This window comes from Dunckerocampus dactyliophorus, chromosome 8 (assembly GCF_027744805.1).
Source record: "Dunckerocampus dactyliophorus isolate RoL2022-P2 chromosome 8, RoL_Ddac_1.1, whole genome shotgun sequence".
Lineage (NCBI taxonomy): Eukaryota > Metazoa > Chordata > Actinopteri > Syngnathiformes > Syngnathidae > Dunckerocampus > Dunckerocampus dactyliophorus.
Genome location: NC_072826.1, coordinates 11,615,157 through 11,633,790, shown reverse-complemented (window position 1 = coordinate 11,633,790; position 18,634 = coordinate 11,615,157). Strand labels below are relative to the sequence as shown.

Here is an 18,634-nt window from a genome sequence, read left to right as displayed (position 1 = left end):
TTTAACAACACAGGTACTGTTTGAAGGATTTTCATTGTGGGTTTGTTAAGACAGAGCGGAAGGCTTCCAGTGAATCAATTTGTGTCAGTTTCAGATCAGATTGGAGGGCATTCCAAGCAGAGGGGACAGAGAAACTGAATGCTTTCCCTTTTCAGTTTGAACAGGAGTAGAAAGATTCAAAATTGTAAGGTTTAACGGCTTTGAGTTCCCCCGAAGAAAGTGCCTAAATAAGTTAGGATCCAAGTCAAGAAGAACCTTATAAACCACTTAATTAATAATCAGATATATTATTAGATATTACACTAATTTATTTTGGCCCTGTTCATTTTGGACACCCTTGTGTGAGAGCGACCTCCTTCTTGCCAAATAGTGTGCCCACATTGATGTGACACCGCATTATTTTGTTGATTTGTTAGGAACTGATTAATAATTTTTTTTCGAATACAATAGGGTGAGGAGCTCAGTCATCCGGGAGGAGCTAGTTGAGGTGGCTCAGGCATCTAGTCCGGATACCTCCCTGGTGAGGTGTTCCAGGCATGCCCAGTCGGAAGAAGCCTCTGAGCAGACCTAGGACACGATGGAGGGATTATGTCTCACAGCTGGCCTGGGAACGCCTTGGTGTCCTCCTGGTGGAGCTGGAGGAGGTGGCCGGGGACCGGGAAGTCTGGGCTTCCCTACTGAAACTGCTGCACCCGCGAAGCGGAAGAAAATGGATGGATGGATAATACAATAGAGATGTGCCGTGTTATTGGCTGGCGACCAGTCCAGGGTGTACCCCGCCTCTCGCACAAAGTCAGCTGGAATAGGCTCCAGCATACCCCTGCAACCCTAATGAGGACACACAGCAGAGACGACCAACCAACCAACCAATCGGGATCCCAATAGTTTGAATAGGCAATAGTTTGAACTTGACAAATAGTAAGCCAACACTTATGGTTTCTATAAATATGTTAAGAATATATAAAGCATGTATAGCATCATTATGCTATCTATATAGCAAATGAAGTTATAATAAAGGCACCTAACTTTCTGATTCATACATTTCTCAGTCATCTGCATGGATGCACCTACTAGGCGGTGCCACTAACAGTAATTGTGTCAGCAAGCCCCTCCTACTGCTGACATTGTTAATCCCTGACATCCCCTAATGCCGAGGTGCATAGTCACAACCCATGAGTAGCAGCTGTTGTCGACTAACTGAGCTCTGTGATCAGGACATCGAGCTGAGACGAGGTGAGGAGCTCGGAAAGGTTGAACCTCAGAGATCTACAACACCGGTGGATACCTCAACTCATTCTAATGTCGGGTGACTTATTTTAAATGCCATTACTTGTTGCGTTTTGACACACACAGTTCCTAGGCAGATAATGTGAATGTGAGGGTTTTTTATGCCTCCTTGTGCAGAATCAAATGTCTCAGATGACTCAATCTCAATGATTTGACTGATTAATGAAGAGGGGAGTGTTCAACTTACTACTTGCTGTGCAGACTGAGGAATGGAGGGGAACCAGTTTAAGGGAGTCACAGTCAAAACCAGGAAAATAAAGCCCTATTGTACTAATGACACATGAACGCCTCTCCCTCAGATAAGGCATGGCAGCCTGCGAGGATACAGAGGGCATTCTGACGCCTGTGGATTTTATCCAGCTGCAGGAATACATGGAAGGTAAGTGTCACTATTTGGGTCTATGGGCTTCAAATGTGTCCAAGTCTATAAATGACTGTACTACAGCAGGCGTACGCTCTTATTTTTCTCAGTTGTAACAGTCATTGTATATCTAGCTGCAATGACTGCATCATAGATTTCAGTACGCATCCGATAAGATATGGCGCTGACTGCCATATTTGCATTTCATCTGGGGACTGCTATAATTTGCTGTGATGTATCCTTTCGTTTTGGCACGGTCAGATGGTAGAAGTGCACGCTGCATGAGACAGCGTCAGAACTAATTCACTATTTCACTAACAGGAAACAAAAATGTCTACAAATATCCTCAAAGGCTTTAATAAAATGTATGTCTAGGCATTTAGTTTTGGGAGGATAATGGATGAACACATAATTATACGCTCATTCTTTCCTGTCTTATAGTTAGTTCAAGAGATAAACTGTGTGCACAGGTCATGATGAACAATTTTAAACACCCCATGTGTTCAAATTCATGGGTGAAACAAATGGAGAATGCACAGAATTTATTGCAAGCAGACAGACTTTCATGGCATGCAGATGGTATGCAAGTAATTTTTTGTGTGGTCGTTTTGCAGACAGCAATTTGAGGGTTAAAGATGTGATCAAGGAGTTTCAGAGTGGGGGTCGGCTGGCCCAGCACGGGATTGGAGAGGTCAGTTGTGCCGAAGCGTTTGTAAAAACACGTCTTTCCCCCTTAACACCATACGCTTTTCATTCACAAGTCCTTTTCAAGGAAATCTGCCATAAGCAGTTCATTATTTGGGTTCAAATCCTCAAATATTCATTATTTATGGGAAATGCTACTGGATTTCTACATGTTCATCTGGTTACATAACTCTGTAGTTACATCACACATAATCCAACATGTAAAAAAAAAAAAAAAAAGTAAAACAACCACCCTTAAAGAGCCAAAACATGAATATTTACCAAGTCTGTCAGAGAAATGATTCACAATCAAGGATAAACAAAATAAGCAAATCAGTCATTTGTCTGTAGCTTAGAAATAGTTTATTATAATATATCTTATTAATAAAAATGGGCATCTCCAGGCATTATTACATGCCAGATCAGATGTATCATCAGTAGTGATAAAAGAAATCTAATAGCAATGCATGAAACTTCAAACTTCAAGTCAAACACAAACCACATTTTTCCCACAGATAATAATGTAAAGTGATTTAACACCCAACATTTATTAACTGTACAATGTTTTCATCATTTTAAAACTGTTAACTCTTATACACAAACATAACTAAATATAAAATAAATGAAAACTTCACATCTACTGGTATTGTTGGAATTAAATGAATTGCAATGTGTTGTGTATTTACATTCAATACGCATTTTTATATTATAGCATTCTCCTGATACGTTGAATTAGCGTATGTAATTGATTGTATTAGTCATATTGTACTAGGCCGCCAGATGTCGCATTTCCAGTTGCATGGCGGTTGCCACATGACTGCAATCTAGCTGTGGCGTTGATTTTTTGGGGGGTGGGGAGTGGGGTTTCAAACCTTATTTAACAGCAGAACATGAAGTTATTGACTTGGGAGTGCTGGTTTCAACGTGCATGCATGTGCCTTAAAACAGTAATGTTTCCTGGGCTCTATATACAGTGGTGTGAAAAAGTGTTTGCCCCTTCCCGATTTCTTAATTCTTTTGCATGTTTGTCACACTTAAATGTTCCAGATCATCAAACAAATTTAAATATGAGTCAATGATAACACAACTGAACACAAAATGCAGTTTTCAAAAGAAACTTTTTATTATTAAGGGAGAAAAACAATCCAAACCTACATGGCCCTGTGTGAAAAAGTGATTGCCCACTAAACCTAATAAATGGTTGGGCCACCCTCTGCAGCAATAACTGCAATTAAGCCATTGCGATAACTTGCAGTGAGTCTCTTACAGCATTGTGGAGGAATTTTGGCCCACTCAGCTTTGCAGAATTGTTGTAATTCAGTCACATTGGAGGGTTTTCCAGCATGAAGCGCCTTTTTAAGGTCATGCCACAGCATCTCAATAGGATTCAGGTCAGGACTTTGACTAGGCCACTCCAAAGTTTTCACTTTGTTTTTCTTCAGCCATTCAGAGGTGGACTTGCTGGTGTATTTGGGATCATTGTCCTGCTGCAGAACCCAAGTTGGTTTCAGCTTGAGGTCATGAACAAATAGCTGGACATTCTCCTTCAGGATTTTTTGACAAGCAGATGTCATGGTTAAAATTATTAAAGCAAGCCTTTTAGGTCCTGAAGCAGCAAATCGCACTACCACCACCATATTTAACTGTTTGGGTGATTTTTTTTTTATGACTTTTATACTTTTATGCCAGATGTAATGGGACACACGCATTCCAAAATGTTCAACTTTTGTCTTGTCAGACCACAGAGTATTTTCCCAAAGGTCTTGGGGATCATCAAGATGTTTTCTGGCAAACCTGAGACGAGCATTAATGTTATTTTTGTTCAGCAGTGGTTTTCGTCTTGTAACTCTGCCAAACAGGCTGTTTTTGCCCAGTGTCTTTCTAACGGTGGAGTCATGAACACTGACCTTAACTGAGGCAAGGGAGGCCTGCAGTTCTTTGGATGTTGTTGGGGTCTTTTGTAACCTCTTGGATGAGTTGTCGCTGTGCTCTTGGGGTAATTTTGGTTGGCTACTCCTGAGAAGGTTCACCACTGTGTAAAATTGTTGCGATTTGTGGATAACGGCTCTCACTGTGGTTGGCTGGAGTCCCAAAGCTTTAAAATGGCTTTGTGATCTTTTCCAGATTAATAGATCTCAATTAATCTCAGTTATGTTTTAAAGGGGGGTGGGGGTGGAATCACATTTTCACACAGTGCTATCTAGGTTTTGAGTTTTTTTTCTTCCTTAATAATAAAAGTTTCATTTAAAAACTGCATTTTGTGTTCAGTTGTGTTGTCCTTAACCAATATTTACAGTTGTTTGATGATCTGAAACATTTAAATGTGACAAACATGCAAAAAAAATAAGAATCAGGAAGGGGGCAAACATTTTTTCACACCATTGTAAGTATTTTAAATTAATATACGTTTTTGTACATCTAATATCTTGCAATACTGGTCAACAGACACGTTATAATGTGTGACCAAGTTATCTGTGGCATGTGCTATGAGATAGATAGATAGATAGATAGATAGACAGATAGATAGATAGATAGATAGACAGATAGATAGATAGATAGATAGATACTTTGTGTTAAGAAGCTGAATTACAGTGCCATCTACTGTATGGAGTTGAAATGACAAGCTATCTGGAAAACACTGATGGAGTGTCTGTCTTTGCCAACACTAGTACCCTTCTGTGGTGGGATCACAAAAAACACAAAAAAAGAAGACGAAAAAGCCAAACACACTCATGAAATTTGCTGACACTTTGCTTGACATCGCTCATGATGCTGCTTTGAACTCCAAGTTTTCTTTGAATTTTCAAAATAATTTGGTTGCTCTTCAAACTACACCACTTTGTGTTTGACTTTGGAGATTCCACTGACCAGCTAAAAATGTTAAACTCTTGTTTGCATTTTCTGTCACGACATTTCCCCATCTTTCCACAGGGTGTGACCGCAGAAGGGTTCTGCCTCTTCCTCAAAACCTACCTGGAGGTTGACGACTTTCCTGACGATTTTTGCCAGCGCCTTTTCCGCTACTTCCAATGTGTGGAGCAGGATGGCTCGACGGCAAGACCCCAGGCCAAGGGTAAATTTGACATTCCGTATATTGATGCCTGTGCACCTGCGTCTCTGTCATGCACGGCACTACAAGGCTCCAAACTACCAAACTAGATTATGTTATGCTTTTCCATATTGGAAAACATTTGACTAGAATTCTTCTTGCTCATTGTGTCTCTGCCAGATGTGGTGTTTCTCCGTGATGTGTCCTGTTACTTCTCAGTGCTGGAGGAAGGGCAGCCGCGGGAGAAGCTGGAATGTGGGTTACCTTTTAAATCGGGGTGTCCAAATTCTGGCCTGGGGGCCATTTTTGGCCAAGCATTTTTTTGGGGGGGGCCTGCTGCATATTTAAAAAAAAAAACTGAAACATTAAAAACGGCCTGCATTAGAACATTACAAAGAAGATTAGGGCCACAATGAAAGCCCAGGGTGTACCCCGCCTCTCGCCCAAAGTTAGCTGGGATAGGTTCCAGCATGCCCCCGCGGCCCTAATGAGGAGAAGCATTTTTGCAATGTAAAACAAAAGCGTATTGGTCTCAGTTTGGATAGTCAAGAATAATAATAAAAAAAAACCCTGCAAATTTAACAGCTTTTTTATGTAGCAGTGATGATCTACAATTATAATTGCCTTTAAAAAACTGTTTTTTGGGGGGTTTTTTTACAATTGTAAATTAGAAAACTTTAAAAAAAAGTAATCTACAATCTGCTATTATACTTGACTTTGTACAAAAACAAACAAACTATCCTACAAAATACTGAAACAAATGTACTGACCTATACAATATCTATATAGCATTTGCATAATCAGTAAATGTATGAATTCAAATTCAAGATTTAACGTGTTAAGACTGATGAATATAAGTGTGGCCTGCATCCTTTCATTTTTCTGTATGTGTGGCCCCTGGTGAAAAAAATGTGGACACCCCTGTTCTAAATTATCGGTGGCGTTTTTATGTGAATGCAAATCTCATGTCACATCTCCAGCAAGTAAATTGATAACTGTTTCTGTCTCATGCTTTCAGTTACTTTCAAACTTTATGACAAAGATGGTAATGGCCTCCTGGATAGCGCGGTAAGTGTCTCCAAATCGTCATCTACTCTTTTCATTGTCTTCCGTTCATATGAAAGCAACATGGTGTGCAAAGAAAAGCCGTTCAAAAGGGCGGCTTTGTTATGAAATATTGATGATGTCGAGCAGCTCTTTTGTCCTCCCATCAGGAAGTGGATCGGATCATCAACCAGATGATGCGAGCAGCGGATTACCTGGGCTGGGATGTTGCTGAGCTCCGATCTGTATGAACCTTACTCATGTTCTTTTTGTCGTAGATGAATGTAGCCTAAGTATTGACTACAAACTTATAAAAGCAATTCAGGTGCAATATTGTACTGTGCAAAAGTCTTCGGCAATCATTACATGTGTGCAATATTTGTGTTAGTTAGTTATCAGGCTACTTCCTGGTTCATGGAGGATGATGAACAGATGGGCAGCACCATGGTCCCTGACAATATTTTATTTCTGGGAGTGTACTGTAGGTGCTGAAGGATATGATGACGGCGATCGATGTGGATGACAGTGGCACAGTCACACTGGAAGAATGGCTGAAAGGAGGCATGAACAATGTGCCTTTACTAGTTCTGCTTGGACTGAAGGTGAAACCCAAAGATTGCACGATAGTGCACATACATTACTTTGTTCACTTTCATCCTGCAGCATGGATTCCTTATGTTGTCTCCACACCCAAAGGTGCCGGAGAAGGATGGACAGCATAACTGGAGAATGAAGAATTTTAAAAAACCAGCCTACTGCTGTGTTTGTCAGAGCATGCTACTTGGACTCAGGAAGCAGGGGCTCTGCTGTAACTGTAAGGTCACACAGTCGTCACACGGGGGCAACCACACACGTCCTATGCAGTTCATGAGGTTTTATATAGGGATGCTCCGATCAGGTTTTTATGCTGCCGATACTGATCATCCATGAGTGAAATCGGACGATACCGATCACATAGCTGAAGTGTAAATTTTAAAATGTACTATTGGCTATATCAGGGGTCGCCACCGTTTTTTCTTCACTTTTTTGTGTTATTTTTATAGCTTATTTCAAGCCAAAAACAGCAAATATGTTTTTTTTACCAGAACATTAACAAAATGCTGGTATCCACAACTCACATTTTGTATTTCAGAATGCATTTCTTTCTAGTGTTCTCACATTATTAACTGAAAACCTGAATGCAAAGCAGGCTTGCAGGCGCCTCATGGTTGTGGGGCCTCATGGGGGGCTCACATTGGTGACCCCTGGGCAATGTGATGTGAAAGGGGAACTTACTTTTTCAAAATCACTGGTGAAAGTTAGAGGATAAGGCGCGTCGTTTAAGGAGACTTTGGATGCGAGAACAGCTTGATGGCGCTCCAGCAGGACCCCCAGGCAGTCTGCAAACCCGATGTCCTCCACTGCCGACGACGGCCAGCCATCCAGTCCGAGGAATCCAACCACTTTTCGGGCTATCTGCCTCCGATTGACACACACACACACAGGCATCTGTCCCACGTTTTGGCTAATTATCCGCCGCCCGACCGACGATCACATTGCGAGCCTCGAAAACTCACCACAGCCTGCCGAGTGTCCGCCCCCCAAATGCCACGCCAAACTGAAGCTTTTTAAGATATTTTTTGTGGCATACTATGCAGGGTACAAAACTTATATCGCCCTCACAACGACAGGAAGTCCCACAGACGTGCTTGTTTTGGCTTTTTGAAGGTAAAGTGGGCGGGAGAGGGTCGCTATAGGCTGGATGCTGCAATGGGGGCGGAGGAGATCGGCAAAAGGGATCGCCGTTAAAAAACAAGTATCGCCATATGCCGATACCGTGCTTTTTCACAGAAATCGGCCAATTGATCGGAACACCCCTAGTTTTATAGCTACAGTAGATCAGGGGTGTCCAAAGTCCAAACCAGGGGGACATTTTTGTATATTTAAAGAAAAAGCATTAAACCTACATTAAACCTACATTAGGCCTTCATCAGAACATTACAAGGGATAAGGGCCACAGTGAAAAGAAAATCATTTGAAAGTTGTTTGCTGTGTAAAAAAAGCAACATAAAAATAAAAAATATTGGCCTTAATTTGGATAATCAAGAAACATTTAAGTTAAATTGAAAATTAAACAACTTTCTAAAAAGGATCTGGAACAGTCAGTCATCTACAATTATACAGTACTTACCTTTAACGATAAAGAAGTCACATTAGCCACATTTTATTAAAACTGCGGATTGCACCAAAAAAAAAACACAACAAAATAAGTAAATCAGTAAAAAAATGTACTGGCCTATATAATATTTACAGTATATAGTATTTGTACAGTATAGTGTCTGTGTAGGCTCTCAGTCGTACAGGAGTTGTCCATCGAGGGAAAGGCTTCTTGAGACGTCATCTGTACTTCTGTGAAGAAAGTGTCGGAGTCTTAGTGTAAGGAACCAATAGGAGGAGGGTGTTGGCACACCAATTCCGCCCACACTTACTGTATTTAAGGCCGAGGCTACCAGCACTTGTTAGTTCGCTGACGAAGCTCTTCGGATGAGGAGCGAAACGTCCGACACTTTCTTCACAGAAGTACAGATGACGTCTCAAGAAGCCTTTCCCTCGATGTACAGTATAGTATTCATTAATAAAAAAAATTTAATAGGAAAAATATCGTATTGTATTTGGTCAAATACGTTTAACAGCTTAGCATAGCATCTTGACCGACCTCCACCAGATTGGTTTTAGCATGTTTTGGAAAACAAATACATCAAAGCCGCCCCCCCTGCATCCTTTACTTTTTTTGTATGCGGCCCTTGGAAAAAGTTTTGACGCCCCTGCCGTAGATAGATAGCTAGTGTGTCAAGCACTGTTTTTATAATCATATTTCTCATGTCCTCTGCCCTCAGGTTGCAAGTATACTGTCCATAGTCAGTGTTCCAACAAGAATCCTGAACCCTGTGCGCCAACTTTCGTCAAAGCTAAACAACAGCTTAGGGTGAGAAGACTGCCCACTCTGACTAATTCATATAGTCTGTTTTTTCCACAGTTGTGGATTATGGTAGGCATGGTCTGCGTAGCCGTTAAATGCCCCAATTTGGACAAAAGTAAGGAAATGGTGCTTGTACTTTACAGTTTTTCTAACCTACTGTTCTATAAACACATAAACAAAAAAACTACTACAAAAATGATGTCGCCTACAGGGCTGTAAATAAAACTGCAGTTTCACAATTCACACTTGTTCCCTGGTCGCTGTCTGCTGGCCACCATCCTCACCCTCCTGGTTGTCCTCACACTGCTGTCTGTCTGGTCACAGACTAATTTTGACAATTGCGCATGTGATGACTTACACAATGAAATCATTCCGACATGTTTTGGAGAGAACAAACATTAGATCTGAGAATGGACAATCAGTTCACATCAACAAGATCATTTGTAAAGCTGTACCCGCATATTGAGACGTGTACTAAGACATTTGCAATTTGATGAAATGAGACATTAAATTCTGCTGCAAACAACTGGCAGGTTGTTTGGAGGTTTGTTATTTTGAGAATGTCAAAGCAATTGAGAAAAACTGTAAAAGAGGATCTGTAAAATGTATCTTACTATAGGCTGGTCCTATTCAACTGGCAACTCTGATATCAACTGACATCAGACTCTTAAAAACAGCAGAGCGCTCCTCTCATATATAAGATGTTTGACTATATAGACTTTATTCATACCTAGCATTTGGTGAAATACAAGTTTTAAGATATGACAAAGCCTTGCATTGACATTGTATGTATACAAAATGAGAATAATAGTGAAGGATGAAGTCCGGCCTCGGGTTTCTGAAAGTTTGCCCCCCAGAACACTTCACGGTGATGGGCTTAACCAAATGGCAGATTATCATCACTTGCATTCATTGTTCAGGGACGTCATCAGACCTGCTCTTCAACCTCAACCTTTTTTCATCAGGTACCATCTCACGACTGGGTCCGAACCGACCGCAGCGCCCCCAAATGTCAAGTTTGCCAAAAGAAGATTAAAACTTTAGCCGGACGGCGTTGTGTGTGGTGTCAAGAAATGGTGAGAACAACATGAGTGTAGGCTTTGAATCAAGAATTACATAGGGAGACTATGTTCGCACAATGTTGCGTTTCCCCTTTAAGCGCCATGATGAGTGCATCTTCTCTGCATTGTCGACCTGCGACTGTGGACCACTCAAAGATCATATACTCCCTCCATGGGCCATATATGCTGACTCCAAGGTGAAACACTACATTATGTCTACATATCCCTTCATTATCCTCTAACTATTTATATATCTATCTGTCTATCTATCTGTGTTTGAAGTAATTGTTTGGATTGTGTTTTATCAAGGAGAAAGACACCAGCCTGTTGAACATCACTCCTGATGGCCACATTTTACAGGTATATTTGACAATTGCAGTTTTTCTTTTTTGGTTGATTTACTTTCAAATAATCACGAATAAAAAATAGAAAATAAATGAAGCTATAATGTTACAAGAACATGTACAGAAATTATGAGTCCATATATGATGAATAACTTATCTTCCCTCAGGTTGTTGCCGTTCCTGACACTCGCCCGCTGCTGGTGTTTGTAAACCCAAAAAGTGGAGGAAAGCAGGGTGAACGGTGAGTTTGCTATGAAATATACTCTGACAGGCCACATTACGCACTAGGGCTGTCAAATTATTTTTCTTTTTTATCAGCTTAATTACGGTTCAAAATTAATTAATCATGATTCCTCACAATGTCTGAAGTATGCCCATTTTTACTGTATTTTATTGAAAGAAAGATAGGGCAGGATTATATATATTTATGTGTTAACAGCGCCAAATTAACTGAACATTTAAATCAAGTTAAGAGATGGCACACATGTCTGACAATCCATTTACCTAAAACTGGTTTCTTTAATCAGACTTTAACTGTGTTGTTATGAGCAATGAGGAGTCGCGTTCAAAGACACACGTCATTTAAGTTGAATTCACGTGTTTTGAGTTCATTTTCTGGGATTTCCGAGCATACTTAAATACAGCAAATTGTACTTCCACATTAATAGTTATAAAGTGAATGATGAGAATATCCACTTATTGTTTTTCATTGCATTTCTGTTTATTTAGACCACACATACGCGCATAATAAGGACGTTCTTGTGATGGACGGAGTGTCCATGAATGCATCTCGCGGTCTGTCTCGTGACAATGAGGAAGTCTGGTGTCAATGACGAATGGGCTAGATGTGTTTGTTCGGAGTGGGAGATACATATATGGGGTTGGAATTGCACTGCTGTTGGTGTGTTCAGGTCAGAATAAAGTTATAAAAGAGCGTCAGACTCTGTGGAGAGCTGCACTGTGCCGCCGTCTGTCGTCCTAATAGAGAGCCCTGATGCGTATGCATTAATCACGCTAAAAAATGTAACGTAATTAATTAAATAAATTAGCTAACGCGCTGCTTTTGACAGCCCTATTATGTGCCCATAATACAGAGAAAGATGTTGAATATTCTTCACCGCTGTTTGCAGGGGTGTCCTACGGAAATAAATGAACGTAAATATTGAAATCAGGCTGCAGTATGATGGATGCAAAATACCTCTCAAAACAGCCTTTTGGACAGTCATCTCGTCTTTATCTGTGTGTCCTCTACAGAGTTCTCAGCATGTTTCAGTACCTGCTGAACCCGCGTCAAGTGTACAACCTATCAAATGGAGGCCCCGGCCCGGGGTAAATGTCATTTTAGCATGCCTTATTGACTTCAGGGTGTACATTTTGTTCTCTCTGAACGATAACTCATTTTATTTTAGGCTACATTTCTTCCGTAATCTGCGTGACTACAGGATCTTGGCATGTGGGGGAGACGGCACGGTTGGGTGGCTCCTGGATGCCATAGGTACTGCAGAAGAGTCAAGGTCAATATATGTGATGCTAAATGCTGCATTTGTGTTTCCAGACAAAGCTAATCTCCAGGTGCACCCTCAAGTGGCTATCCTGCCCTTGGGTACCGGGAATGACTTGGCTCGCTGTCTGCGCTGGGGAGGAGGTAGGAGCATGAAAATCACAGGCAAACAGTCAATTGGACACCGTTTGACAAGCTTAAATGTGATGCACTTTCCCTCCCCACTTCCCTGTTGTAAGGCTATGATGGGTCTGACTTGAGAGAGATCCTCAAGGACATAGAGGAAAGTGAGCTCATCCACATGGACCGTTGGAACATTCAGGTGATCCCAAATGATCCGAATCAAACTGGAGACCCGGCGCCCAGCCAGATCATCAACAACTATTTCTCCGTAGGAGTGGTGAGTTGCATGGGCTGAATAATTGGCTGACTGATACACACAGACATTCATTGACACCTGAATATGTTTTGCTGAGCAGGATGCTTCTATTGCTCATCGTTTTCATTCCATGAGAGAGAAATACCCTCAGAGGTTCAACAGCAGGTAAGGAACACAAGAAAACCTTAGTATTTGGTAATAATGTATAAAATAATCTGCCTTTACAAAGATAACAATGCTCACTTTTGATTGATACTGTCACAGAGATGGATGCATAGATGCATACAGTAGATGGATAGATGGATACAGTAGATAACCTTTGTCTGTTGCAGAACAGAAATACATTTTTGACAGGCTCTAACACCTTATAGGACAGAACAATATGAAATATAACAACAGCAAAAACATTGACACCAAATATTTAAAAACTTGTAACAGATGCAAACGATGCAGCAGTGCTCCTTGGTGGATAAAAACGACAGTATTCATTTAACGTGATGATGGCAGTGGGAATGATGAAAGATTTTTGGTAAATGTTTTTTCGGGCGAGACTTTAAAAGGAGACCTGATGGTAACGGCTGGAATGATTGGTGTGTGGGGTCACAACCCAAAACTCATGACCATAGGTGATGGTGGGAACATTGATCGATCGGTAAATTGAGAGCTTTGCCTTCCGGCTCAGCTCTCTCTTCATGACGGTCCGGTACAGCGACCGCATTACTGCAGACGCTGCCGATCCACTTATCAACCTCACGCTCCAGACTTCCCTCACTCGTAAACAAAATGCTTATATTGACACTTCTAAAAGCTGATGAAAAGTCCATAAATAAAATCCTGGCATGGGCATGTGCTGAGTTCAGCTGCTTACCAACTATGTCCAAAAGAGTTAAACATGCATCCTCCAGGCCCCATTTGTCCTTTTAGGCAAACCGGAGTGGGTCCAGCCTCTCTTCCACCATGTTGGAGAGGTGGGCACACACAGCCCTCTTCGTGCATTTGCAGAGTACTGATGTTAGGGCAACAGGTCGAAAATCATTGACGTCTCTAGCGTGTGACTTTTTTTGGAATTGGAATGATGTTTGATTCCTTAGCGAGGTACACAGCCAGTATCCAGTAGCCGCTGGAAGAGCTTGGTGAGCACACCACCTAGCTGAGTACAGCAGAGGTATGGTATGGTTGATTTGCTTTGGACATGCTTAACAAGTTACGTTAAGGAATGGTTTTATTTGTACGATTCAGCATGTCGGAAAAGGAGTCGGAAGAAGCAGATCTTATTTAATCCTATCCCTTTCTATTTATATTACTGATAATTCATTCTCACCGCATGTTTTACGTGATGAATGTTTCGTTTGCTTACATTTGTACATTCATTTGTTGAATGAAATTACATTTAAAGTTTCTTTTGCTTCCTGTGTTTAAGTATCGGCATTTTCTAATCAAAGAGAAAAGAATGTTTCTCAGTGGATTGATATCTTATGCAATGATGAAAGAAAGAAAAGAAGGAGAAAAATAAAATACTCTTAAGCAAATCTGAGTAAAAAAAATATTGACAGTATATGGATGTTAAAGGAAAATAAATCAATAAAGATGTTAAAATTAAGATACAAATAAAATAGAAATGTAATGAGGCTCAATAAAATAACAATACAGCTAAATGGAATGAATGATTAATATGAAATGGAATAAGTTAGAATAAAGATGTTAAGCATAAATAATAGTAACAGAAACACACAATTCATAAATAAATCAATTAGTGGTATTAATAGAGGTATTCATTTAACAGTATGTTTATTACTGTTGTTGTTTTTTTCATCCATTTCAGTCGGTTTTAGCTGCTCCAGTTAGATGTGTCTCGTAATTACTTAGCTTCACATGCTGGGACAAATATATTAGAAACCTCTCACCGTGTGATACGATGCAAACTAGGCCCACAGAAATGAAAATAATGTTAAATTATTACCTCTCTGACAACTGAGTATTATTATCTTTGCGGAGGCAGAATTGTAATTGCACATTCTCTTGCATGTCATGTGCAGATAGACATCATGAAGTGTCATTTTTTTCCTCTGATGCCTTAAGAATGAAAAACAAGCTTTGGTATTTGGAGTTTGCCACATCTGAGACTATCAACTCCTCTTTCAAGAAGCTTGCAGACTGTCTCACAATTGAGGTGAACATTTATTCGACCTTTCTGGGGAGAAAAAACTTTCCATGAGTAATCACAACTGTCTTTGTTGAACCCGTAACAACAGTGCAGCGGGACGCGTTTGGACCTGAGCAGCGTCTCTCTGGCAGGCATTGCTGTCATCAATATACCCAGCATGTACGGCGGCACCAACCTGTGGGGCGAGTCCAAGAAGCCTGATGGTCCACCAGATGTGACGCACCACGATGTCATCACCGATCCAGACATTCTTAAAACAACACCACAAGGTGGGGTGTTTTTTTTCCCTCAGTTGCTGCACACTTCAAGGTCGGTGCAGGAGGCTTTTAAACATGATTTCTTTACAGACATGACGGATAAGCGTCTGGAGGTGGTAGGTCTGGAAGGGGTGATAGAAATGGGTCAGATCTACACTGGACTGAAGAGCGCTGGGCACAGACTGGCACAGGCTTCCCAAATTACAATCAGGTAGTGTGTTTTTACCTCCAGCAAAACACAATATGTGTGTTACTTAACACAAACTTTGTGCTAGTGATGTTCAAAGACAGCATAATTAAAAATCACGCTCTCGCTTCCTCCATAAAGGACATTCAAATCCTTGCCAATGCAAATTGATGGTGAGCCTTGGATGCAGCCTCCTTGTACAGTAAGTTTTATACTCTATATTAGGTGTCACTCAGTCCAATAATAAAATGTAGAAAATCAATACAGCTGGACCAGGGGTGTCCGAAGTGCGGCCTGTGGACCATTTGCGGCCCTCGGCTGTTTTTTTATTGGTCCTCGCCACATTCCAAAAATATAATTTAACAGGAAAACTAAAAAAAACAATAACAAGTCAAATTTTAAGAAAAAAAGTTGTAATCTAATGACAAAATGTCATAATTTCACATGAATAATATCGTAATATTATGAGGAAACATTTTAATTTTAGTAGGACAAAGCTGACTTCGGAATATTATATCGGAATATTTTGAAAAACAAACAAAACGACAAATACAGTTGTAATATTTGGAAAATTACGTTGTACGTTTACAAGATGAACATTCACAAGAAGAAAGTTGCAATAGTTTTCACGAGTGTGAAGTCAAAATATTAAGAGAAAAAGTCTTATTCTAATGACAAATAAGTCACAATTTTATGAGAAGAAACTCGCAGTATCATAATATAATATTAATATATAAGAAATATTATTATGCTAATAACATGACCTTTATTTTTTTTTGAAGGTCGCAATATTATGAGAAACAAACTAAACAAAATAGTTAGAATATTATGGGAATAAAGTCAAAATATTACAAGAAGAAGATTTACAATTATTGAAGAAGAAAGTTGAAATATTTGGAAAATAAAAAAAAAAAAAAATGGGGAAAAAGAGCAAAGACGGAATTCCATACTAATAATGTGCTTTGTCACCTATATCACAAAGATCACATATCTACACGTGTTGGTTTACAAAGTGGCCCGTGCATCCTTTCATTTTTCAGTATGTGGCCCGCTGCGGAAAAAGTTTGGACACCCCAGAGCTATACAAAGAAAAGGAATCCCAAGCCATCGATGGGTTGCCTTAAATCTGCATTCAATTTATTAACCAGCAGGGGGCGACCCACCTCATTAAAAACAACACACCCCTCCCTACAAGAACAAGAAACGATCAAGTCTCTTAAAATATATGCTTTTGCTGAATTATGCTCCAAATCAGATGGAATTATATCATGAGATAATATTTACTACAAGTCAGCACATAACGTAGTTTGTCACTCACCCATTTTGTCTTCATTGATTCCAGATCAACATCACCCACAAGAATCAAGCTCGCATGTTAATGTGTCCTCCAGCAAAGTCATGCAGCTTCTTTCACAAGTAGAACCGCCTTTTTCCACCGAGAGACTCCCAATAACAATATATTGAAATAGAATGGAAAGACATGGCTCTGTGTTTTGATTGGATGGTTGAATTAAACAGCATTATCTGTCTGGTGTACTGCAACTGCTGCCAGTAAGGAATGAATGCTGTTGTTGTGTGACAGTTTAAATGAATGCCACCGTTTTTTTATGGATTAGAAAAAAAAGGAAATCACATTTTAGCACAATGTTGGATGCTGGCCTAATACCTTTTCATGCACTTACTGCATCGTATATCATCATGTGTTTATTTCAGTGTTTAAATGTTAATAGGTGTGAGGACAAACATTTAAAAAGACATTAATCGAATGTGTGTGCATTTTTGAATGGGCCTGTCGGCATAACTTGGACACCATGTTCCTGCATCCTATTCATACGTGTAGTGTAATGCTAGCTATCCTATTGATGTAACATGTAGATGAAATATGTAATGAATGTACAGTAGTGGATCTTGATGTCTGACAATGCATTGCTGTTGCATTATTTGTGGTTGCTGGTTTTATTTTGATATTAAATGTTGGGAACTGCACCCATTTCAATGCACTTGTGCCAAATTCAAAGCCTTATTATATCCCAGAGATTATATCACAGTATGTACGAGTATATAGAAATCTGTTTTAAAATCTTAAATATGTTCTCTGTGTCTCTTTTTAAAAACTATGCTGTAGGTTTACAGTATTTACTGCTACATACATGAGTATTTTCATGCAGCCTCCTTATTTGAATTTCTAAATGCTTATCTGTCCTGGAGCCATACAGAATAGTGACTATGAGACATGCTTTGAAGTATGCATGGGTGGGAAAGGGGGATTAATCCTGAATTACTGACGAAAAGTAGCATGCAGGAGGATTAATCCCAAATAAGTGAGGGGGAGAAAAGTGGAACTTGTGTGGGAGGTTTAAACTCAGGGAGCAGACATCATGTGGGTAAGACATGCTGTATGCACAAGCCTCAGTACGGTGGCCCAGAAGTGCAAAACAAACAAAAAGCAAAACCAATTACATTTACACCACCCAGAAAAGGAATGTACCAAATCCCAGAGTTATAACAAGTTGGTACACTCCTTTTCCAGTTAACGTTGGTGGCCAAGAAGTGAAAAACACTTTAACAAAAAGTAAAGTTAATATTTCAAAAAGTTAGCTGGGATAGACTCCAGCATAGCCCCGCGACCCTAGTGAGGACAAGCGGCATAAAAAATGGTTGGATGGATGGCAATACATAAATGTTTTTATATAATTTTTTATATATACTTGTCTAAATTTGTATATATTTGTTACATTTTGTAAAAATGAGAAAAAAAAACTATATAGTTAAAGTCAAAGCAATGTTATTAGTATCAGCTTTTCAACTTTTTCTCTTTACAGTGTGCCTCTTTGCTTTATTCTTCCCATTTTTGTCGTTTTTCTGTTCAATTTGATTTCTACAATGGGGCAAATGTGTGCAATATATTTGAACATCACAACAAAAAACACAAATATTTGTGGAAATAAACATAGAAGAGAACTGAAAAATATCAATCTCATCACGCTAGTATCAGTCTGACACCGATACGACCTCGGTGTCGATGAATCCATTCGCCCACCTCTAGATCTAGACAAGACATAGATGGTAGAACAAGCTAAAGTTACAAGGCACTAACGGGGAGGGTTTCAAAATAATTCTAGTCCAACTGGAACAAAGTTTTTGGGGGATATACTGTAAGCATCTGAAATGTGACTACATAACATACTTTATTTTGCAGCAACATCGATTAAATCTTCATAAATGATTTGAACCATCACCGTACCCCATTACATTCATCTGTTCCCAAGTAAAGCTCGATTTCCTGTCACCCTGAATGATCCCTCGCACTCTAAAGGGAAACCGGATCACGTCCGAGCATCCCCTGAGAGGGTTCGT

At 39.9% G+C, this 18,634-nt stretch overlaps 1 protein-coding gene across 7 annotated transcripts; it reads left to right on the top strand.

Annotated features, from left to right (window-relative positions):
- The first annotated feature begins 1,132 nt into the window (after positions 1–1,132).
- On the top strand, positions 1,133–17,337 carry dgkab (diacylglycerol kinase, alpha b). Of its 7 annotated transcripts, none has more exons than XM_054785329.1 (24): positions 1,133–1,277; positions 1,587–1,666; positions 2,263–2,339; positions 5,264–5,405; positions 5,562–5,636; positions 6,400–6,449; positions 6,596–6,670; positions 6,911–7,027; positions 7,122–7,239; positions 9,302–9,390; positions 10,350–10,460; positions 10,544–10,642; positions 10,755–10,805; positions 10,957–11,030; positions 12,044–12,118; positions 12,199–12,284; positions 12,345–12,434; positions 12,530–12,690; positions 12,770–12,834; positions 14,749–14,839; positions 14,922–15,102; positions 15,181–15,301; positions 15,419–15,479; positions 16,620–17,337. In XM_054785329.1, exons 2-24 carry the CDS (start codon positions 1,594–1,596, stop codon positions 16,695–16,697), a joined length of 2,160 nt encoding a protein of 719 aa, XP_054641304.1. In that variant the 5' UTR covers positions 1,133–1,277; positions 1,587–1,593; the 3' UTR covers positions 16,698–17,337. The 7 variants fall into 7 exon arrangements, with proteins under 7 accessions (XP_054641304.1, XP_054641303.1, XP_054641298.1 ...); XM_054785328.1 differs by having other exon boundaries at positions 1,144–1,233; XM_054785323.1 differs by having other exon boundaries at positions 1,146–1,301; positions 1,405–1,666.
- The last annotated feature ends 1,297 nt before the right edge of the window (positions 17,338–18,634 follow it).